The sequence below is a fragment of the Mustelus asterias genome, unplaced genomic scaffold, assembly GCF_964213995.1.
Source record: "Mustelus asterias unplaced genomic scaffold, sMusAst1.hap1.1 HAP1_SCAFFOLD_1265, whole genome shotgun sequence".
NCBI classification, from domain to species: domain Eukaryota; kingdom Metazoa; phylum Chordata; class Chondrichthyes; order Carcharhiniformes; family Triakidae; genus Mustelus; species Mustelus asterias.
In genome coordinates, this window is record NW_027591210.1 from 7,599 (window position 1) to 31,856 (window position 24,258).

At 53.6% G+C, this 24,258-nt stretch overlaps 1 protein-coding gene across 1 annotated transcript in view; it reads left to right on the forward strand.

Moving 5' to 3' along the window:
• Positions 1–723: 723 nt before the first annotated feature.
• The window catches only part of LOC144488070 (serine/threonine-protein kinase MARK2-like), a 93,947-nt gene continuing 70,412 nt past the window's right edge, over positions 724–24,258 (forward strand). The window contains 2 exon segments of the mRNA XM_078206094.1: positions 724–921; positions 8,387–8,440. Coding sequence (XP_078062220.1) covers positions 784–921; positions 8,387–8,440 — 192 coding nt within the window. The 5' untranslated portion in view covers positions 724–783.

A 24,258-nucleotide genomic window follows, 5' to 3' on the forward strand; every position in this document is an offset into this window, starting at 1 on the left:
GCTGCCTCACAGTGCCAGGGACCCGGGGCAGCACGGTGGCACAGTGGTTAGCACTGCTGCCTCACAGCGCCAGGGACCCAGCGCGGCACGGTGGCACAGTGGGTTAGCACTGCTGCCTCACAGCGCCAGGGACCCGGGTTTGATTCCCGGCTTGGGGTCACTGTCTGTGTGGAGCTTGCACATTCTCCCCGTGTCTGCGTGGGTTTCCTCCGGGTGCTCCGGTTTCCTCCCACAGTCCGAAAGATGTGCTGGTTAGGTGAGTTGGCTGTGCTAAATTGTCCCTTAGTGTCAGGGGACAAGCTCGGGTAAATGCATGAGGATAGGACCTGGGTGGGATTGCGGTTGGTGCAGACTCGATGGGCTGAATGGCCTCCTGTTGCACTGTAGGGATTCTATCTGGGCCCAGAGATAATCTATCCACCTGAAGATTGGCAGTTCCAATCGGGACCCCAGCACCTTGTGAGAGGGAGTTTCAGGGTTAGAAATGCCTTGGTTATTGTACTGCTCTCTCAGCTGCCTCCCAGGCGGAGTTTCCCTGAGTTTGGATGAATTTGCTCTGGCACTGACTGAGAGTTTATTTTGGATGCTGCTCTGTGCTGCTGTGTTTTGTCTCCGTGTTAGCTGCTGAAATGTCTCTGATTTCCTATTTGTGTAGCCCTTTGGCCTGTCTTGATTGTGCTATTCCTGTCGGCTGTGCACGGCTAAATGCCTTGTGTTTATTTACAGCACACAGCGGGGCACACAGACCCCCAGGGGCAATCTAAATCCAACAGCAGGTCCAGCATGCCACGCTGCCGCAACTCCATCGCCACTACTGCCGAGGACACCCCCCACATCGGCAACTACCGGCTCCTCAAAACCATCGGCAAGGGAAACTTCGCCAAGGTCAAGCTAGCACGGCACGTCCTGACAGGGAAGGAGGTAAGGCTGGCAACATAGCTGCTGAAAACTGTGCCCTCTCACCCAGCTCTGCTGTTCTCCCGTGCATCTCTCTCCTTCTCTCTTCCCCCCTCACCCACCTCCCCTCATCCCCTACCCCTCTCCCCCCTCTCCCCAGCCTCCAGTCAGAGGGTCAGTGCTGAAGGAGTGCCGCACTGTCAGAGGGTCAGTGCTGAGGGAGTGCCCCGCACTGTCAGAGGATCAGTGCTGAGGGAGTGCCCCGCACTGTCAGAGGGTCAGTGCTGAGGGAGCGCCGCACTGTCAGAGGGTCAGTGCTGAGGGAGCGCCGCACTGTCAGAGGGTCAGTGCTGAGGGAGTGCCGCACTGTCAGAGGGTCAGTGCTGAGGGAGTGCCGCACTGTCAGAGGGTCAGTGCTGAGGGTGTGCTGCACTGCTAGAGGGTCAGTGCTGAGGGAGTGCTGCACTGCCAGAGGGTCAGTGCTGAGGGAGTGCCGCACTGTCAGAGGGTCAGTGCTGAGGGTGTGCTGCACTGCTAGAGGGTCAGTGCTGAGGGAGTGCTGCACTGCCAGAGGGTCAGTGCTGAGGGAGTGCTGCACTGTCAGAGGGTCAGTCTGAGGGGCGTGCCGCACCGTCAGAGGGTCAGTGCTGAGGGAGTGCCGCACTGTCAGAGGGTCAGTGCTGAAGGAGTGCTGCACTGTCAGAGGGTCAGTGCTGAGGGAGTGCTGCACTGCCAGAGGGTCAGTGCTGAAGGAGTGCCGCACTGTCAGAAGTACCCTGTGATCGCCATGGTGTCAGTGTAACTGTGTTGGGGAATGTTGTACTGGTGGTGTTGCAGTCTTTCTGAACAGACTTCCGCCCTCTTTGCCCTCTAGAAACGGAAATATAGAGAATAGGAGCAGGTGTAGGCCACTCGGCCCTTTGAGCCTACCCCACTCATTCTAGACCCTCTCGCCAGTGGAAACAACATCCCTGTATCCAGTCTGTCAGAGTGTTAGCTGTTTTAGAAACATAGAAAACTACAGCACAAAACAGGCCCTTCGGCCCCACAAGTTGTGCCGAACATATCCCTACCTTCTAGGCCTACCTATAACCCTCCATCCTAATATGTTCCATGTACTCATCCAGGAGTCTCTTAAAAGACCCGATTGAGTTTGCCTCCACCACCACTGACGGCAGCCGATTCCACTCGCCCACCACCCTCTGTGTGAAAAACTTCCCCCGAACATCTCCCCTGTACCTCCCCCCCAGCACCCTTAACCTGTGTCCTCTCGTAGCAGCCATTTCCACCCTGGGAAAAAGCCTCTGAGAGTCCACCCGATCTATGCCTCTCAACATCTTATATACCTCTATTAGGCCTCCTCTCATCCTACGTCTCTCCAAGGAGAAAAGACCGAGCTCCCTCAGCCTTTCCTCATAAGGCATGCCACTCAATCCAGGCAACATCCTTGTAAATCTCCTCGGCACCCTTTCAATCATTTCCACATCCTTCCTGTAATGAGGTGACCAGAACTGAGCACAGTTAGATCCCCTTTCATTGTTCTCAATTCCAGTGAATACAGCCCTGGTCGACCCATTCTCTCCTCGTATGACAGTCCTGCCATCCCAGGAATCAGGCTGGTGAACCCTCGCTGCACTCCCTCCATGGGAAATATGGACAAGGAGACCAAAATTGCCCATAATACTCTCAACAATACCCTGTACAGCTGCAGTGAGACATCCTTGCTCCTGTACTCTTGCGATGGAGGCTAACATTTGTCTTCCTAACTGTTTGTTGTACCTGCATGCGTGTCCTCAGTGGTTCACTTGGACACACAGGTCCCTTTGTCAACATTTCCCAATCTGCCACCGTTTCAATAGTACTCTGCCATTCTGTTCTCTACCTGAAAGGGATAACTTCACATTTATCCACTAACTGCGTTTGTCACGTATTTATCCACTCGCTCAACTTGTCTAAATCACTTTGGCGCCTCTTAATATCCTCCTCACAGCTCACATTCCCGTCAAGTTTTGTGTCATCAGCAAACTTGGAAATATTACTTTTGGTGTTCTCAGGATGGGACCGCAATTGTTTACAATTTGCATAAATTTCACACGCTCACTTCTTACGTGGAACTCAGACGGCACGGTAGCACAGTGGGTTAGCACTGCTGCCTCACAGCGCCAGGGACCCGGGGCAGCATGGTGGCACAGTGGTTAGCACTGCTGCCTCACAGCGCCAGGGACCCGGGGCGGCACGGTAGCACAGTGGTTAACACTGCTGCATCACAGCGCCAGGGACCCGGGGCAGCACGGTGGCACAGTGGTTAGCACTGCTGCCTCACAGCGCCAGGGACCCGGGGCAGCACGGTGACACAGTGGTTAGCACTGCTGCCTCACAGCGCCAGGGACCCGGGGCAGCACGGTGACACAGTGGGTTAGCACTGCTGCCTCACAGCGCCAGGGACCCGGGGCGGCACGGTGACACAGTGGTTAGTACTGCTGCCTCACAGCGCCAGGGACCCGGGGCAGCACGGTGGCACAGTGGGTTAGCACTGCTGCCTCACAGCGTCAGGGACCCAGGGCAGCACGGTGGCACAGTGGTTAGCACTGCTGCCTCACAGCGCCAGGGACCCGGGGTGGCACGGTGGCACAGTGATTAGCACTGCTGCCTCACAGCGCCAGCGACCCAGGGCAGCACGGTGACAGAGTGGTTAGCACTGCTGTCTCACAGCGCCAGGGACCTGGGGTGGCACAGTGGTTAGCACTGCTGTCTCACAGCGCCAGGGACCCGGGGCAGCACGGTGGCACTGTGGTGAGCACTGCTGCCTCACAGCGCCAGGGACCCGGGGCAGCACGGAGGCACAGTGGTTAGCACTGCTGCCTCACAGCACCAGGGACCCGGGGCAGCACGGTGGCACAGTGGTTAGCACTGCTGCCTCACAGCACCAGGGACCCGGGGCAGCACGGTGACACAGTGGTTAGCACTGCTGCCTCACAGCACCAGGGACCCGGGGCAGCACGGTGACACAGTGGTTAGCACTGCTGCCTCACAGCACCAGGGACCCGGGGCAGCACGGTGACACAGTGGTTAGCACTGCTGCCTCACAGCGCCAGGGACCCGGGGCGGCACGGTGGCACTGTGGTGAGCACTGCTGCCTCACAGCGCAGGGACCCGGGGCAGCACAGTGGCACTGTGGTGAGCACTCCTGCCTCTCAGCACCAGGGACCCGGGGCAGCACGGTGGCACTGTGGTGAGCACTGCTGCCTCACAGCACCAGGGACCCGGGGCAGCACGGTGGCACAGTGGTTAGCACTGCTGCCTCACAGCGCCAGGGACCCGGGGCAGCACGGTGGCACTGTGGTGAGCGCTCCTGCCTCTCAGCACCAGGGACCCGGGGCAGCACGGTGGCACTGTGGTTAGCACTGCTGCCTCACAGCACCAGGGACCCGGGGCAGCACGGTGGCACTGTGGTTAGCATTGCTGCCTCACAGCACCAGGGACCCGGGGCAGCACGGTGGCACAGTGGTTAGCGCTGCTGCCTCACAGCACCAGGGACCCGGGTACACCAGTCTCTGAAAATCCAACAATACCATATCCACTGTTCTTCCTTATCTGTTAGAAACATAGAAACTGGAAGCAGGAGTAGGCCATTTGGCCCTTTGGATTCTGCTAGTTGAGTCCTCAAACTCCAGTAGGTTTGTCAAGCATGATTTCCCGTTAATAAATCCATGTTGACTTTGTCTAATCCCCATTGATCTTTTCCAAGTGTCCTGTTACCTCATCTTTTACCAAAGCATTTCTAACATTCTAGCATGTTCCCTCCTCCTGATGTCAGACTAACCGCTCTGTCATTCCCTGTTTTCCCCCTCCCTCCTTTTTTAGATAGTGTGGTTAAATTTGCCACCCTCCAGTCTGCCGGGATTGTCCCAGAATTGACACGGTTTTGGTAGATGGAAACCAGTGCATTGCCTATTTCCATGGCCGCCTCCTTTAGTACCCTGGCATGTACATTATCAGGTCAAAGAACAAACAAAATTACAGCACAGGAACAGGCCCTTCGGCCCTCCAAGCCTGCACCGACCATGCTGCCCGACTGAACTAAAACCTCCTACCCTTCCGGGGACCGTATCCCTCTATTCCCATCCTATTCATGTACTTGTCCAGACGCCCCTTAAAACTCACTATCGTATCCGCTTCCACTACCTCCCCCGGCAACGAGTTCCAGGCACCCACCACCCTCTGTGTAAAAAATCTGCCTCGTACATCTCCTTTAAACCTTGCCCCTCGCACCTTAAACCTGTGCCCCCGAGTAATTGACTCTTCCACCCGGGGAAAAAGCTTCTGATTATCCATCCTGGGGATTTATCAACTTTCAGACCCATTAGTTTCTCCAGCAATCTTTTCTTAGTAATGCTAATTTCCTTCAATTCCCTCTCCTCACGGGACCCTTGGTTGCCGAGCGTTTGGGATGGCAGTGAGAGGCTCCGTGGTGGGTTTTGTAAGGAGAGTAGGGAGATTCTCTACATCCCCATCACCTGGCACCAATCAAAATAAAAGTCAGTGATATCCCGTCGCGAAGGATTCAGAAACGGCTGGCTGAATACCCGAGCCAAACAGATATCCTTTTACAACTAGTTTCTGATTGGATCCACACCCTGTGACTGAGTGGTTGGGCGGCACGGTGGCACAGTGGGTTAGCACTGCTGCCTCACAGCGCCAGGGACCCGGGGCGGCACGGTGGCACAGTGGGTTAGCACTGCTGCCTCACAGCGCCAGGGACCCGGGGCGGCACGGTGGCACAGTGGGTTAGCACTGCTGCCTCACAGCGCCAGGGACCCGGGGCAGCACGGTGGCACAGTGGGTTAGCACTGCTGCCTCACAGCGCCAGGGACCCGGGGCGGCACGGTGGCACAGTGGGTTAGCGCTGCTGCCTCACAGCGCCAGGGACCCGGGGCGGCACGGTGGCACAGTGGGTTAGCACTGCTGCCTCACAGCGCCAGGGACCCGGGGCAGCACGGTGACACAGTGGGTTAGCACTGCTGCCTCACAGCGCCAGGGACCCGGGGCGGCACGGTGGCACAGTGGGTTAGCACTGCTGCCTCACAGCGCCAGGGACCCGGGGCAGCACGGTGACACAGTGGGTTAGCACTGCTGCCTCACAGCGCCAGGGACCCGGTGCAGCACGGTGACACAGTGGGTTAGCGCTGCTGCCTCACAGCGCCAGGGACCCGGGGCAGCATGGTGGCACAGTGGTTAGCACTGCTGCCTCACAGCGCCAGGGACCCGGGGCAGCACGGTGACACAGTGGGCTAGCACTGCTGCCTCACATCGCCAGGGACCCAGGGCAGCACGGTGACACAGTGGGCTAGCGCTGCTGCCTCACAGCGCCAGGGAGCCAGGTTCGATTCCCGGCTTGGCTCACTGTCTGTGTGGAGTTTACACATTCTCCCCGTGTCTGCGTGGGTTTCCAGCCACAATCTGATAGACGTGCTGGTTAGGGTGCATTGGCCGTGCTAAATTCTCCCTCAGTGTAACCCGAACAGGCGCCGGAGGTGGCGACTAGGGGATTTTCACAGTAACTTCATTGCAGTGTTAATGTAAACTTATAAATAAACGTGAAAAAAAGCTAGTTGCTAGGTGACACATAGGACAGACATGTTTGAAACCGGGGCCTTCTGTGCAGATTTAAGTAATCAGCGGTATAGATACTAACCCATCCAGGAATTATGTGAAAATGTGCTGTAAATACAGTGCACAAACCAGTTTCCAATGGCATGGTTAACATAGTAAACCCACCCTCCCCCACACTTCTTATTAAAGCTCTTTCTCTCTCTATAACTAACCCAAGATTCTTAGTATTGTGACAATTCATAGTTAGCACGCAGAAACATGTTTTAAAACTCTCTAACTTCCCTCCTTGCCCTCTGCTGTGCAGTATGACATGATAAAGCCTTGTACTGTCTGAGATCACTGAGTAAGCTGAGGGATTGGTCATGGTGTCCACCTTGGAGGGCATTGGCAGAAAACTACCCACGGCAGTTAGCTTTCTACACGGGCTGGATCAGAGCTCTGTGGGGAGAGAGAGTGGGGTTCCTGATCGGGGTACAGGGGGAGAGAGAGAGTGGAGTTCCTGATCGGGGTACAGGGGGGGAGAGGGTGGGGTTCCTGATTGGAGTACAGGGGGAGAGAGAGTGGGGTTCCTGATCGGAGTACAGGGGGAGAGAGAGAGAGTGGGGTTCCTGATTGGAGTACAGGGGGAGAGAGAGAGAGTGGGGTGCCTGATCGGGGTACAGGGGGAGAGTTTGGGGGTTCCTGATCGGGGTACAGAGGGAGAGAGTGGGGTTCCTGATCGGAGTATAGGCGGAGAGTTTGGGGGTTCCTGATCGGAGTACAGGGGGAGAGAGGGTGGGGTTCCTGATCGGAGTACAGGGGGAGAGATTGGGGGTTCCTGATTGGAGTAGAGGGGGAGAGTTTGGGGGTTCCTGATCGGAGTACAGGGGGAGAGTTTGGGGGTTCCTGATCGGAGTACAGGGGGAGAGTTTGGGGGTTCCTGATCGGAGTACAGGGGGAGAGTTTGGGGGTTCCTGATCGGAGTACAGGGGGAGAGTTTGGGGGTTCCTGATCGGAGTACAGGGGGAGAGTTTGGGGGTTCCTGATCGGAGTACAGGGGGAGAGTTTGGGGGTTCCTGATCGGAGTACAGGCGGAGAGTTTGGGGGTTCCTGATCGGAGTACAGGGGGAGGGTTTGGGGGTTCCTGATCGGAGTACAGGCGGAGAGTTTGGGGGTTCCTGATCGGAGTACAGGGGGAGAGAGGGTGGGGTTCCTGATCGGAGTACAGGGGGAGAGATTGGGGGTTCCTGATCGGAGTACAGGCGGAGAGTTTGGGGGTTCCTGATCGGAGTACAGGGGGAGAGTTTGGGGGTTCCTGATCGGAGTACAGGTGGAGGGTTTGGGGGTTCCTGATCGGAGTACAGGCGGAGAGTTTGGGGGTTCCTGATCGGAGTACAGGGGGAGAGAGGGTGGGGTTCCTGATCGGAGTACAGGGGGAGAGATTGGGGGTTCCTGATCGGAGTACAGGCGGAGAGTTTGGGGGTTCCTGATCGGAGTACAGGGGGAGAGTTTGGGGGTTCCTGATCGGAGTACAGGGGGAGAGTTTGGAGGTTCCTGATCGGAGTACAGGGGGAGAGTTTGGGGGTTCCTGATCGGAGTACAGGCGGAGAGTTTGGGGGTTCCTGATCGGAGTACAGGGGGAGAGTTTGGGGGTTCCTGATCGGAGTACAGGGGGAGAGTTTGGGGGTTCCTGATCGGAGTACAGGCGGAGGGTTTGGGGGTTCCTGATCGGAGTACAGGGGGAGAGTTTGGGGGTTCCTGATCGGAGTACAGGGGGAGGGTTTGGGGGTTCCTGATCGGAGTACAGGGGGAGAGTTTGGGGGTTCCTGATCGGAGTACAGGGGGAGGGTTTGGGGGTTCCCGATCATTGTTAACAATGTTTTTTTCTTTCCTGCAGGTTGCTGTTAAGATAATAGACAAAACGCAGCTGAACTCGTCTAGTCTTCAGAAGGTAAGCTTCCTGGCTTCAGTTTCTGTCGATGGGGAGGTGTGAGGGAGGATCATTTCTCACCTGTTGGATTGTAATGCAGCTCCTGCTCGGAAGGGGTGAGCAGCCCATGGTGAAGGGAGTTTTTGGGTGGCGTTGCCCTGTGTATATTTGAACGAGGGGCTCCGGGAGGTCATGGCGAGTGCTGTCCTTTCCCTCTGTTGCTGTTCCTGATTGTGCAACTTTCAATAAAATTCAATCAAATCTTTATTGAATTCAATAAAAAACATCTGGAATTACGAATCTACTGATGACCATGAAACCACTGTTGGAAAAACCCATCTGGTTTACTAATGTCCTTTAGGGAAGGAAATAAGAACATAAGAACTCGGAGCAGGAGTGGGCCATCTGGCCCCTCGAGCCTGCTCCGCCATTCAATAAGACCATGGCTGATCTTTTCCTGGACTCAGCTCCACTTACCCACTCGCTCACCAGAACCCTTAATTCCTTTACTGTTCAAAAATCTATCTATCCTTGCCGTAGAACCATTCAATGAGGTAGCCTCAACTGCTTCACTGGGCAGGGAATTCCACAGATTCACAACCCTTTGTGTGAAGAAGTTCCTCCTCAACTCAGTCCTAAATCTGCTTCCCCTTATTATGAGGCTATGCCCCCTCGTTCTAGTTTCACCCGCCAGTGGAAACAACCTCCCTGCTTCTATCTTATCTATTCCCTTCATAATCTTATATGTTTCTATGAGATCTCCCCTCGTTCTTCTGAATTCCAATGAGTATAGCCCCAGTCTACTCAGTCTCTCCTCATAAGCCAACCCTCTCAACTCTGGAATCAACCTAGTGCCGTCAATCTGCTGTTCTTACCCGGTCTGGCCTACATGTGACTCCAGAGCCATAGCAATGTGGTTGACTCACAACTGCTCTCTAAGGACAACTAGGGATGGGCAATAAATGCTGGGCCCAGCCAGCGACACCCATGTCCCACAAATTAATTTTAAAAAAAATCCCACATGACATAACAAAGTAATATGGTCAGTGTAAGTGATGTGGTAGCAATTTCTGCCACAGTCAGGGAGGGTGCGTCATTCTCCCTGCATCCCCAGGAGACAGTAAGAAGTCTCACAACACCAGGTTAAAGTCCAACAGGTTTATTTGGCAGCAAATACCATAAACGCCGGCATCTCCACATCATGATTCCCAGGAGACTCCAGCCCTTAGGAATTCACCAATAATCCCAGCGTAAACCCATGTCTTTCCCCCGGTGGTTGTGTGGGTGAATGTAAAGCCAGTGGGTGCTGTATTGGGCTGGGTAGAGATTGCTAACACGAGTCACACCCTGTTAGCTGCTCGTTCTGGTTGCTATGCAGACGATGGGAGCTGAACTGTTGAACTAAGCCTGTCAGGTTTTTTGCTCCAGCACCTGATGCAAATGAGCTTGTCATTGCCTTGGGAACAGATACGTTCTTGGCCGAGGCTTTTGCTTAACCAAATATTCTCAGCACTGAGAGGCTAGCGGAGTTGTAAAGGTTGCTGTGTGCAGAGTCCCAGGGCCTGAGGGAGTGTGGTCAGTGACTAATGCTGCACTTTAACCTGCCCTGCCCTCAGTGCAGCCTTGCTGCAGTCTGTACGTAAGGTACAGGAGCTGACACTGTACCTGGAGCACCTGAAGGGAGCGGCTTTGGAGCATTGAAGCAAACACTTCCACAGCTTGTCCTTCCCCGCGCCTGGGATCCTGCGCGCGCTCCCCCCCCTCCCCCCCCCCCCCCCCCCCCCCGCCTGGGATCCTGCGCGCGCTCCCCCCGCCTGGGATCCTGCGCGCGCTCCCCCCGCCTGGGATCCTGCGCGCGCTCCCCCCGCCTGGGATCCTGCGCGCGCTCCCCCCGCCTGGGATCCTGCGCGCGCTCCCCCCGCCTGGGATCCTGCGCGCGCTCCCCCCGCCTGGGATCCTGCGCGCGCTCCCCCCGCCTGGGATCCTGCGCGCGCTCCCCCCGCCTGGGATCCTGCGCGCGCTCCCCCCGCCTGGGATCCTGCGCGCGCTCCCCCCGCCTGGGATCCTGCGCGCGCTCCCCCCGCCTGGGATCCTGCGCGCGCTCCCCCCGCCTGGGATCCTGCGCGCGCTCCCCCCGCCTGGGATCCTGCGCGCGCTCCCCCCGCCTGGGATCCTGCGCGCGCTCCCCCCGCCTGGGATCCTGCGCGCGCTCCCCCCGCCTGGGATCCTGCGCGCGCTCCCCCCGCCTGGGATCCTGCGCGCGCTCCCCCCGCCTGGGATCCTGCGCGCGCTCCCCCCGCCTGGGATCCTGCGCGCGCTCCCCCCGCCTGGGATCCTGCGCGCGCTCCCCCCGCCTGGGATCCTGCGCGCGCTCCCCCCGCCTGGGATCCTGCGCGCGCTCCCCCCGCCTGGGATCCTGCGCGCGCTCCCCCCGCCTGGGATCCTGCGCGCGCTCCCCCCCCCGCCTGGGATCCTGCGCGCGCTCCCCCCCCCGCCTGGGATCCTGCGCGCGCTCCCCCCGCCTGGGATCCTGCGCGCGCTCCCCCCGCCTGGGATCCTGCGCGCGCTCCCCCCGCCTGGGATCCTGCGCGCGCTCCCCCCCCCCGCCTGGGATCCTGCGCGCGCTCCCCCCCCCGCCTGGGATCCTGCGCGCGCTCCCCCCCCGCCTGGGATCCTGCGCGCGCGCTCCCCCACCCCTGCCTGGGATCCTGCTCGCGCGCTCCCCCCTTCCCCCCCGCCTGGGATCCTGCTCACACTCCCCCTCCCCCCTCACCTGGGGTGGATATTCACCCCTCATCAAACACCGAAAACTGATTAACACCCTGTTTATCCCTTTGCTGTGTGTGGGATCTTGCTGTGCGCAATCTGGCTGCTGCATTTCCTACATCACAATGGTGACTATGCTGCAAAAGTGCTTCATTGGCTGAGAAGTGCTTTGCTGGTATTTCCTGTGGTGGTGAGTCTCGATTTCCAGGTGTATCTGGCCAGGTATTAATACATGTTCCAGGCAGGGAGTGGCGCTGAACTTTACACTCAGTCATGTTTGCCTTGTGCAGTAGCCTGCAGACAGCAGAATCCAGCAGACTGGCTACTCCGCATTGCTTCAGCTGTAACTGCAGCCCTTAACCAGGTCAACACGCTCTCCCCCCTGACTCCAGCGCTGTTTCTCTGGAGCTTCAGCAGTGCCTGGTGTGGAGAGAATGTCTGTCCTACACCTCGAACCCTGCCCCGTACTGTCGGAGCTCCTGACACACTCCCCTACCAGGAGCTAATGCAGGGACTGGAAAGTGTGGGATAGCAACAGCTTGCATTTGTATAGCACCTACAGTGGACTGGACTCCCCAAGGTGATACACAGGTGCAGAATCAAAGGAAATAGAGTCCTCAAGGTTTACAGCATGGAAACAGGCCCAACCTGTCCATGCCGCCCTTTTCATTTAACCCCTAAACTAATCCCAATTGCCCGCATTTGGCCCATATCCCTCTATACCCATCGTACCCATGTAACTGTCTAAACGCTTTTTAAAAGACAAAATTGTACCCGTCTCCACTACTGCCTCTGGCAGCTTGTTCCAGACACTCACCACCCTCTGTGTGAAAAAATTGCCCCTCTGGACCCTTTTGTATCTCCCCCCTCTCACCTTAAACCTATGCCCTCTAGTTTTAGAGTCCCCTACCTTTGGGAAAAGATGTTGACTATCTAGCTGATCTGTGCCCCTCGTTATTTTGTAGACCTCTATAAGATCACCCCTCAGTCCCGTAAGGAGATATTAGGGCAGGTGGCCGACCGTACGTTCATTTTGTTGGAAAGGGAGTGAAGCGCAGAGCTTTAGGGAGTGAGTTCCAGAGCTCAGAGGCTCAGGCACAGCACCTAATATCAAAATGGTGGAAATCGGGGGACCTTCAAGCGGCCAGAACTGAGGGGGGGGGGGGAGTGCAGAGCTCTCAGAGGGTCATGGGGCTGGAGGAGGTTACAGAGTTGTGTACAGGTGAGAGCACGGAGGAATATAACAACAGGTTTTAAAATCAATCCAGAATGTGATGTAGCTCTGAGCAGATTTGATTTGATTTGATTTATTATTGTCACGTATTAGCATATATGGATAGGAAGAAGGCCTATAGTGTGTTAGCTTTTATTAACAGGGGGTTGGAGTTTAAGAGCCGTGGGGCTATGCTGCAACTGTACAGGACCTTGGTGAGACCACATTTGGAATATTGTGTGCAGTTCTGGTCACCTCACTATAAGAAGGATGTGGAAGTGCTGGAAAGAGTGCAGAGGGGATTTACCAGGATGCTGCCTGGTTTGGAGGGTAGGTCTTATGAGGAAAGGTTGAGGGAGCTCGGGCTGTTCTCTCTGGAGCGGAGGAGGCTGAGGGGAGACTTACTAGAGGTTTATCAAATGATGAAGGGGATAGATAGAGTGAACGTTCAAAGACTATTTCCTCGGGTGGATGGAGCTATTACAAGGGGGCATGACGATAGGGTTCATGGTGGGAGATATAGGAAGGATATCAGAGGTAGGTTCTTTACACAGAGAGTGGTTGGGGTGTGGAATGGACTGCCTGCAGTGATAGTGGAGTCAGACACTTTAGGAACATTTAAGCGGTTATTGGATAGGCACATGGAGCACACCAGGATGATGGGGAGTGGGATAGCTTGATCTTGGTTTCAGATAAAGCTCGGCACAACATCGTGGGCTGAAGGGCCTGTTCTATGCTGTACTGTTCTATGTTCTGTAGTGAAAAGTATTGTTTCTTGCGCACTAGACAGACAAAACATACTGTTCATAGAGAAGGAAAAGAGAGGGTGCAGAATGTAGTGTTACAGTCATAGCTAGGGTGTAGAGAAAGATCAACTTAGTGCGAGGTAGGTCCATTCAAAAGTCTGACAGCAGCAGGGAAGAAGCTGTTCTTGAGTCGGTCGGTACGTGACCTCAGACTTTTGTATCTTTTCCCCGACGGAAGATGGTGGAAGAGAGAATGTCCGGGGTGCGTGGAGTCCTTAATTATGCTGGCTGCTTTTCCCGAGGCGGTGGGAAGTGTAGACAGAGTCAATGGATGGGAGGCTGGTTTGCGTGATGGATTGGGCTACATTCACAACCTTTTGTAGTTTCTTGCGGTCTTGGGCAGAGCAGGAGCCAGACCAAGCTGTGATACAACCAGAAAGAATGCTTTCTATGGTGCATCTGTAAAAGTTGGTGAGAGTCGTAGCTGACATGCCAAATTTCCTTAGTCTTCTGAGAAAGTAGAGGCGTTGGTGGAACTTTCTTAACCATAGTGTCGGCATGGAGGGGACCAGGACAGGTTGTTGGTGATCTGGACACCTGAAGCCCTCGACCCTTTCTACTTTGTCCCCGTTGATGTAGACAGGGGGCAGAGTGAAGAGAACTTGGTGTATGTTAGGACACAGAAGGCAGAGGTTTGGGTGAGTTTACGGCAGAGGGAATTAATTGGAATAGATAAGAGATAATGAAAGATGAAGGAGCAGATAAGCTGAGGGAGTTGGATGGAGCTCAGATACCCTTCCACAGGGTGTGTTGTAAATTGTTATCCCTCTGGGTGCCTGCAGTATCAAAACCAACAGAACAAATGGTGCTGTTAATTGTTGAATTGCTGATAATCCAACCTATTGTATGATTGATGAGCATGGCCTTCTCCGGAGGGAGGAGACGGGAGACAGTGGTGTAGTGGTATTGTCGCTGGACTAGTAATCCAGAGACCCAGGGTAATACCCTGGGTTCGAATTCCGCCACGGCAGAGGGTGGAGTTTGAATTGAGTAAAAAATCTGGAATTAAAAGGATGACCATGAAACCATTGTCGATTGTCGGAAAAACTCATCTGGTTCACTAATGTCCCTTTAGGGAAGGAAATCTGCCATCCTTACCCGGTCTGGCCTACATGTGACTCCAGAGCCACAGCAATGTGGTTGACTCTCAACTGCCCTCCAAGGGCAACAAGGGATGGGCAATAAATGCTGGCCAACCAGTGAAGCCCATATCCTGTGAAAGAATAAAGAAAAATACTAGTAGGCCCGTAGTTCCCGAACAGGCCTTTATACATCTGTCCATCTCCCTATATCAGGACACAATGTCCATCTCCCTATATCAGGACACAATGTCCATCTCCCTACCGGCACGGTAGCACAGTGGTTAGCACTGCTGCTTCACAGCTCCAGGGTCCCGAGTTCGATTCCCGGCTTGGGTCACTGTCTGTGTGGAGTTTGCACATTCTCCTCGTGTTTGCGTGGGTTTCCTCCGGGTGCTCCGGTTTCCTCCCACAGTCCAAAGATGTGCGGGTTAGGTTGATTGGCCAGGTTAAAATTGCCCCTGAGATGCGTAGGTTAGAGGGATTAGCGGGTAAATATGTGGGGGTGGGGCCTGGGTGGGATTGTGGTCGGTGCGGACTCGATGGGCCGAATGGCCTCCTTCTGCACTGTAGGGTTTCTATGATTTCTATGATTTCCTTATATCAGGACACAATGTCCATCTCCCTAGATCAGGACACAATGTCCATCTCCTTATATCAGGACACAATGTCCATCTCCCTATATCAGGACAAAATGTCCATCTCCTTATATCAGGACACAATGTCCATCTCCCTATATCAGGACATAATGTCCATCTCCCTATATCAGGACACAATGTCCATCTCCCTAGATCAGGACACAATGTCCATCTCCCTATATCAGGACAAAATGTCCATCTCCCTATATCAGGACATAATGTCCATCTCCCTATATCAGGACACAAAGCTTCACTCAGTAAAGGAATGACCAGAGCAAATCAGCAAGATTCTTTGTGATCCTTTGAAAGTGTATTGGTGCTGGATATTTAATGTGTAATATGTAGCGTTCAGCCCCCCTCTGGCCCGATGTCCAATTGCCTGTCGTTCCATTATTACTCACTCTTTTAAGCCTCTGCAATTCTCGCTCTTAAAATCCTCTCCCCAGAATCTCCCTGCCGACACCCCACTTCCCACCTGCGAATCCAAGCCCATCTTGTCGTCTTCCTGCTTTTAGATTCCTTCAGCCACGAGCGTCCCCCCTCCCACCCCCTCCCTGACACACACTCTCATTTCTCCCGTTTCCGACGTAGCCGGAGTCCCCGTGTCGATGTGACGGAGCTCGTGATGCGATGAGCATTGCTCTGGACATCATCTCGACTTGTGGGCAATGTGGTTAAGACTACATCGATAGTCTGCCCCATGTTTCCCTGTGCAGGTGTCTGGGGATAACAGCAGCCAGCATCGCTGGACCACGTCAGAGGCTGTTTCAAATTGGAACTAGGTCACACGAGTGTGAAACAGCTGGAGTATCAGGAAGAACAGGCTGCTCTAGCTCCGGCTAGCTAATCCAGCTGCTTTGACTGAAGCAAAGGAAGGGTCCATCAGTGAAACAGCTATCCATCCATCAGCCCCATTGCCCTGCTCTTCCCTCACTCTGGGCATTGTTTCCTTCCTGGACCATCCAGTGTTGGTAGCCCCTTGATCCTCTCTGGCCCTGTACAGTTCCTTTATTCCTTCGTGGGACATGGGCATCGCTGGCTGGCTGGCCAGCATTTATTGCCCCGTCCCTAGCGGCCCTTACGAAGTTGGTGGTCAGCTGAAACGCTGCAGTCCGTGTACTAAGAGCGATTGATACAGCGGACAGGCTCGCTGGGCCATTTCAGAGTCTTTGTTAATTAAAGAACAAAGAACAATACAGCACAGGAACAGGCCCTTCGGCCCTCCAAGCCCGCGCCGCTCCCCGGTCCAGGATTGAATCCTGAATCCAGGATCCCCGCCCAATTTTCCAGCCTATCTACATACCAATATCCTATCCACCGAGCTGTCCCTCACAGCTACGATGCTTTGTTCATTACAACCTATTAACCTATGGTTCTTGGAGAGTCAACCACGTTGCTGTGGCTCTGGAGTCACATGTAGGCCAGACCGGGTAAGGACGGCAGATTTCCTTCCCTAAAGGACATTAGTGACCCAGATGGGTTTTTTCGACAATGGTTTCTTTGATTTGATTTATTATTGTCACATGTATTAGCATACAGTGAAAAGTATTATTTCTTGCGCGCTATACAAAGCATACCGTTCATAGAGAAGGAAAGGAGACAGTGCAGAATGTAGTGTTACAGTCACAGCTAGGGTGTAGAGAAAGATCAACTTAATGCGAGGTAGGTCCATTCAAAAGTCTGACAGCAGCAGGCAAGAAGCTGTTCTTGAGCCGGCTGGTACGTGACCTCAGACTTTTATATCTTCTTCCCTTTTTCATGGTCGTCCGTAGTTAATTCCAGATTTTCTTTTTATTGAATTCAAATTCCACCACCTGCCGCGGCAGGATTCGAACCCGGGACCCCAGAACATTAGCTGAGTTTGTGGATTGATAGTCTGGTGGTAATACAAGTGGGCCATCGCCTGCCCTGTGTGCTGGTTTTATCCGGCAGGTTATGGTTACCGGGTTATCTGCTGAGATTCACACTGCCTGGTGAGCTGGATTCCGTGTATTTTTCCTCTGATGATTCCACAGGTAAATGCCGGATCCGGGTCCTTTTAACTGTTCCCTTCCTCCCGCCCCCATCCCAAGCTGACAGTCAGTGAATCATCTCCTAACCAAGTCAAGACAGTGAGATGCTCTTTGACCGTCTGAAGCACCGTGAAGCTGCAACCTTTCCACGCCACTCATTTCAGTCTTGGGGGGGGATTTTTCCCCTCTTTTTTTTTTTGCATGTTAGAAACTGGAGACATATTTAGGAGAGTCCACCATAATCACAAGCCTACTCTGCGTTTCATCCTTTGCCCGATAATTACTGTGCCTCCATTCAAGACAGGTGGAGGCATGAAGGAGTTAGATGCTGTCTGCAGCAGTTGTTAACGCTCTAAACTGTTGCGGGTTTCCAAGACAACCCAGCAACAAAGCCCACTCATCTGCTGAGTTCACAGCTCGGCTATAATGCCACTTTGTTTGCTTTCATTCTTAAAGGGGATGTGTATTCATGCAGTCACACGGTCCCACGCACTATGGAGGCAGTTAATTGTATCCTTACCACGCAGTGCCTGTGTCCCAGTTCATCCCTGCGCCCCACTCTTGGTTGGAGGTGACTACGAGGCAGACATTTTGTGTAGTATTGCAGGGTGGGGGTGGAATTGTCACTTTGCATTGTCTCGGTGTCTCTCGATGATTAAGTGCTTCTGCACAGAGCACGGTGAGACCACGCAGCTCGGCAAGCCGCAGTGTCAACCCACCCAGCTGTTAGAGCCCTGCTTGGAGGGAAAGGGTGGAACTTGCCCAGGGAATCCTGCTCCCGGATGCTGTCCAGGCACCATGCGTGTGTCAGAGAGACATCTTCAATCTGCCTGAAAAACCACTGCCCAGGGTGCCAGTGGGAGCTCGCTGTCCAGGCCAGCACATGAAGAGTGAAACCTCATCGAGTCACAGCCACTAGGGCACACTTCAGGCAAAGTAATGGGAGGGGGTTGTGGAGGCCAGGTCCCCCATCGGAAAGATGAGGCTTGCATCTCTTCATCCACTTTGCAACTTCCCAAAACCGTTCAGAGGTAATGAAGTTGATTTGTGTGGCCACTGTTGTAATGTGTGAGAAGTGTGGCAGCCAATCTGAGCACAGAAAGATCCCACAAACAGCAATGTGATGATGTCCAGATCAGCCTGTTCTTCAGCTGTTGGTTAAGGGTCACACTTTGACCCCAGGATTCTCAGGAGAACTCCCCCCTGCTCTTGCTCTTATGTTCCTTCAAAGGATGTGGATGCCGCTGGCTGGGCCAGCAGTCATTACGCAAGGTGGCACAGTGGTTAGCACTGCTGCCTCGCAGGGCCAGGGACCCAGGTTCGATTCCCGGCCTTGGGTCACTGTCTGTGTGGAGTCTGCACGTTCTCCCCGTGTCTGCATGGGTTTCCTCCGGGTGCTCCGACTTCCCTCAACAGCCCGAAGATGTGCGGGTTAGGTTGATTGGCCATACTAAATTGACCCTAGTGTCAGAGGGATGAGCAGGATAAATATGTGGGGTTGGGGGAATAGGGCCTGGTTGGATTGTGGCCGGTGCAGACTCGATGGGCCGAATGGCCTCCTTCTGCACTGCTGGGATTCTATTGATTCTATCTCTAATTGCTCTTGAGGTGGTGGTGGTGGTGGAACCACCCACTGCAGTCCGTGTGGTGTAGGTACACCCACAGTGCTGTCAGGGAGGAAGCTCCAGGATTTTGACCCAGCGACAGTGAAGGAACGGCTGATATATTTCCAAGTCAGGATGGTGAGTGACTCGGTGGGGAACGTGCAGGTGTGGGTGTTCCCCATGTGTCTGCTGCCCTTGTCCTTATTGATGGCAGTGATTGTGGGTTTGGTTGGTGCTGTGGAAGGAACCTTGGTGAGTCGCTGTGGTGCATCTTGTAGACGGATCACACGGCTGTTACTGTGCATCGGTGGTGGAGGGAGTGAGTGTTTGTGGTTAGCGTGTCGATCGAGCGGGGCTGCTTTGTCCTGGATGGTGTCGAGCCTTCTTGAGTGTTGTTGGAGCCGCACCCATCCAGGCAAGTGGGGAGTATTCCATCACACTCCTGACTTGTGCCTTGTAGAAGGTAACCCCCAGGATGTTGATAGTGGGGGGGATTCAGTGATGGTAACCCCCAGGATGTTGATAGTGGGGGGATTCAGTGATGGTAACCCCCAGGATGTTGATAGTGGGGGGATTCAGTGATGGTAACCCCCAGGATGTTGATAGTGGGGGGATTCAGTGATGGTAACCCCCAGGATGTTGATAGTGGGGGATTCAGTGATGGTAACCCCCAGGATGTTGATAGTGAGGGATTCAGTGATGGTAACCCCCAGGATGTTGATAGTGGGTGATTCAGTGATGGTAACCCCCAGGGTGTTGATAGTGGGGGAGGTTCAGTGATGGTAACCCCCAGGATGTTGATAGTGGGTGATTCAGTGATGGTAACCCCCAGGATGTTGATAGTGGGTGAGCATCTTGGGGATAGCGATCATAATTCTATCTCCTTCACGATAGCATTGGAAAGAGATAGGATCAGGCAGGCTAGGAAAGTGTTTCTCTGGAGTAAAGGGAAATCAGGGAGGAAATTAGACGGGTAAATTGGAAGGAGGCATTCTTGGGGAAAAGTACCGAAGGAAAGTGGAGGATTTTCAAGGAATGTTTGTCTGGAGCTCTGCATGACAACGTTCCGATGAGACAGGGGGGTGTTGGTAGGGTACGGGAACCGTGGTGCACGAAGGTTGTGATGAACCTGGTGAATAAGAAAAGAGAGGCGTACAGAAGGTTCAGAGAGCTAGGAGGTGTTAAGGATTTAGAGGAGTATACGGGATGTAGGAAGGAGCTTAAGAAGGAAATTAGGAGAGCGAGAAGGGGTCATGAGAAGGCCTTGGCGGGTAAGATTAAGGAGAATCCCAAGGCTTTCTACAAATATGTCAAGAGTAAAAGGATGAGATGTGAAGGCATAGGACCCTTAAAAGGTGAAGGGGGAAAAGTTTGTGCGGAACCGTTAGAAATGGCGGAGCTGCTTAATGAATACTTTACCTCGGTATTCACGGTGGAAAGGGATCTGGGTGGTTGTACTGCTGGTTTGCGGTGGACAGAAAGGATCGAGCATGTGGACATAAAGAAAGAGGATGTGTTGGAACTATTGAATGGCATCAAGGTTGGTAAGTCGCCGGGACCGGATGGGATGTACCCCAGGTTACTGTGGGAGGCGAGGGAGGAGATTGCAGAGCCTTTGGCGATGATCTTTGCATCGTCGATGGAGACGGGAGAGGTTCCGGAGGATTGGAGGATTGCAGATGTGGTCCCTATATTCAAGAAAGGGAACAGGGACAGCCCGGGAAATTACCGACCGGTGAGTCTAACCTCAGCGGTTGGTAAGTTGATGGAGAGGATCCTGAGAGACAGGATTTATGATCATCTAGAGAAGTTTAGTATGATCAAAAGTAGTCAGCACGGCTTTGTCAAGGGCAGGTCGTGCCTTACGAGCCTGGTTGAGTTCTTTGAAAATGTGACCAAACACATTGACGAAGGAAGAGCGGTGGATGTGGTCTATATGGACTTCAGCAAGGCGTTCGATAAGGTCCCCCATGCAAGACTTCTTGAGAAAGTGAGAGGGCATGGGATCCAAGGGGCTGTTGCCTTGTGGATCCAGAACTGGCTTGCCTGCAGAAGGCAGAGAGTGGCTGTGGAGGGGTCTTTCTCTGCATGGAGGTCAGTGACCAGTGGAGTGCCCCAGGGATCTGTTCTGGGACCCTTGCTGTTTGTCATTTTCATAAATGACCTGGATGAGGAAGTGGAGGGATGGGTTGGTAAGTTTGCTGACGACACCAAGGTAGGTGGTGTTGTGGATAGTTTGGAGGGATGTCAGAAGTTTTAGCGAGACATAGATAGAATGCAAGACTGGGCGGAGAAGTGGCAGATGGACTTCAACCCGGATAAGTGTGTGGTGATCCATTTTGGCAGATCCAATGGGATGAAGCAGCAGTATAATATGAAGGGTACCATTCTTAGCAGTGTAGAGGATCAGAAGGACCTTGGGGTCCGGGTCCATAGGACTCTTAAATCGGCCTCGCAGGTGGAGGATGCGGTCAAGAAGGCGTACGGCGTACTGGCCTTCATTAATCGAGGGATTGAGTTTAGGAGTCGGGAGATAATGCTGCAGCTTTATAGGACCCTGGTTAGACCCCACTTGGAGTACTGCGCGCAGTTCTGGTCACCTCATTACAGGAAAGATGTTGAAGCCATTGAAAGGGTGCAGAGGAGATTTACAAGGATGTTGCCTGGATTGGGGGGCATGCCTTATGAGGATAGGTTGAGGGAGCTTGGTCTCTTCTCCCTGGAGAGACGAAGGATGAGAGGTGACCTGATAGAGGTTTACAAGATGTTGAGAGGTCTGGATAGGGTAGACTCTCAGAGGCTATTTCCAAGGGCTGAAATGGTTGCTACGAGAGGACACAGGTTTAAGGTGCTGGGGGGTAGGTACAGAGGAGATGTCAGGGGTAAGTTTTTTACTCAGAGGGTGGTGGGTGAGTGGAATCGGCTGACGTCGGTGGTGGTGGAGGCAAACTCGTTGGGGTCTTTTAAGAGACTTCTGGATGAGTACATGGGATTTAATGGGATTGAGGGCTATAGATAGGCCTAGAGGTGGGGATGTGATCGGCGCAACTTGTGGGCCGAAGGGCCTGTTTGTGCTGTGGCTTTCTATGTTCTATGTTCTATGTAACCCCCAGGATGTTGATAGTGGGAGGGTTCAATGATGGTAACCCCCCCCAGATGTTGATAGTGGGGGATTCAGTGATGGTAACCCCCAGGATGTTGATAGTGGGGGATTCAGTGATGGTAACCCCCAGGATGTTGATAGTGGGGGATTCAGTGATGGTAACCCCCAGGATGTTGATAGTGGGTGATTCAGTGATGGTAACCCCCAGGATGTTGATAGTGGGAGGGTTCAATGATGGTAATACTATTTGAATGTCAAGGGGCGATGGATAGATCCTCTCTCGTTGGAGATGGTCATTGCCTGGTGCTTGTGTGGTGTGAATGTTATTTGCCACTTGTCAGCCCGAGCCTGGATATTGTCCAGGTCTTGCTGCATTTGGACATGGACTGCTTCTCCCAGTAATGACTCTGGTTCCGTCTACATCCACCTGAGAGGGACGATGGGACCTTGGTGCAATGTTTCACCCAAAAGACAGCATTTCCATAAGATGCAGTTCTCCCTCAGACTCCACGAAGCCGGGATATTTGTGCTCGGGGTTTGAGGAGTGGGACCCAGAACCTTCAGACTCTGGTCAGGCCCACAGTTGAGCGTTCAACAGCCTTGGATGGGTGGGTCGCAATGAGGTTATGCATTCAGCCCAACTTATCCCAACCACCCAGAGACCCCCAACCATCTGCCACCCTGCCTTCTGCACCCTGTTGGAATATGCAGCGCTGATTGCTTTCCTTGCTCAGAGCTGTGAGTACGTTTAATAAACACAGAAAGCTCTGGAGAAACTCAGCAGGCCTGGCAGCATCCATGGGGAGAGAAACAGAGTCAACATATCGAGTCCCATGTGACTGGTCTTTAGCAAGCATTAACTCTGTTTCTCTCTCCACAGATACTGCCAGACCTGCTGAGGTTTACCAGCATTTGCTGTTTCTTGTTTCACCAGGGCGGCACGGTAGCACAGTGGTTAGCACTGCTGCTTCACAGCTCCAGGGTCCCGGGTTCGATTCCCGGCTCGGGTCACTGTCTGTGTGGAGTTTGCACATTCTCCTCGTGTCTGCGTGGGTTTCCTCCGGGTGCTCCGGTTTCCTCCCACAGTCCAAAGATGTGCGGGTTAGGTTGATTGGCCAGGTTAAAAATTGTCCCTTAGAGTCCTGGGATGCGTAGGTTAGAGGGATTAGCGGGTAAAATATGTGGGGGTAGGTAGGGCCTGGGTGAGATTGTGGTCGGTGCAGACTCGATGGGCCGAATGGCCTCCTTCTGCACTGGAGGGTTTCTATGTTTCTATGTTTCTATCTGCAGTATTTTGCTTTTAGTGTGAAGATATTCCTTCATTGTGGATCCCAAGCTTGTATGGGCGGCACAGTGGTTATCACTGCTGTCTCACAGCACCAGGGTCCCGGGTTCGATTCCCTGCTTGGGTCACTGTCTGTGCGGAGTCTGCACGTTCTCCCCGTGTCTGTGTGGGTTTCCTCCCACAATCCAAAGATGTGCAGGATAAGTAGATTGGCCAATGCTTAGTGTCAGGGGGATTAGCAGGGTAAATGTATGGGGTTATGGGGATCGGGCCTGGGTGGGATTGTTGTTGGTGCAGGCTCGATGGGCTGAATGGCCTCCTTGTGCGCTCAGGGATTGTGCATGTATTGGAGATCCGATTGCGTTTGTGTGTGAGAGATTTTGGTTTATGTCCTAAACAAGGTGTGGTTTCCAAAACCATACAGCCCTTTGCAAAGTGAGGTCTGGGCTTTCAGCTTGATTCCGGCCTCCTTAAATATTAGAATTTAAATATAATCTGGGTTCCAGTCCCCTCTTTGTCTCTATGTTACATGTGGCTTACAGCCCAGAAATAAGCTGGTTGCCAGGACACTTGCGTATCAGCGAATCTAGTGTTGTACCTAATTTAACACACACGCCCTGTACCGAATCTGTTTCTCAGAAAGGCCTGGTAAAGTCCAAACAGAACTCGCTTGCCCTTGGGAACCCCCAGAGCGCACTCGGAACATGGCAGTTGTAAGTTGATTCGCGTGATCCAACGATGATAGGACTGTGAACTAATCTCAGCGTTCAATCTCTGCTCAGCAAGTCTCAGTAAGAAGTTTAACAACACCAGGTTAAAGTCCAACAGGTTTATTTGGTAGCAAAAGCCACACAAGCTTTCGAAGCTCTAAGCCCCTTCTTCAGGTGAGTGGGAATTCTGTTCACAAACAGAGTTTATAAAGACACAGACTCAATTTACATGAATAATGGTTGGAATGCGAATACTTACAACTAATCAAGTCTTTAAGAAACAAAACAATGGGAGTGGAGAGAGCATCAAGACAGGCTAAAAAGATGTGTATTGTCTCCAGACAAGACAGCCAGTGAAACTCTGCAGGTCCACGCAACTGTGGGCGTTACAAATAGTGTGACATGAACCCAATATCCCGGTTGAGGCCGTCCGCGTGTGTGTGGAACTTGGCTATCAGTTTCTGCTCAGCGACTCTGCGCTGTCGTGTGTCGCGAAGGCCGCCTTGGAGAACGCTTACCCGAATATCAGAGGCCGAATGCCCGTGACCGCTGAAGTGCTCCCCAACATAGAATTTCATAGAATTTCATAGAAACCCTACAGTGCAGAAGGAGGCCATTCGGCC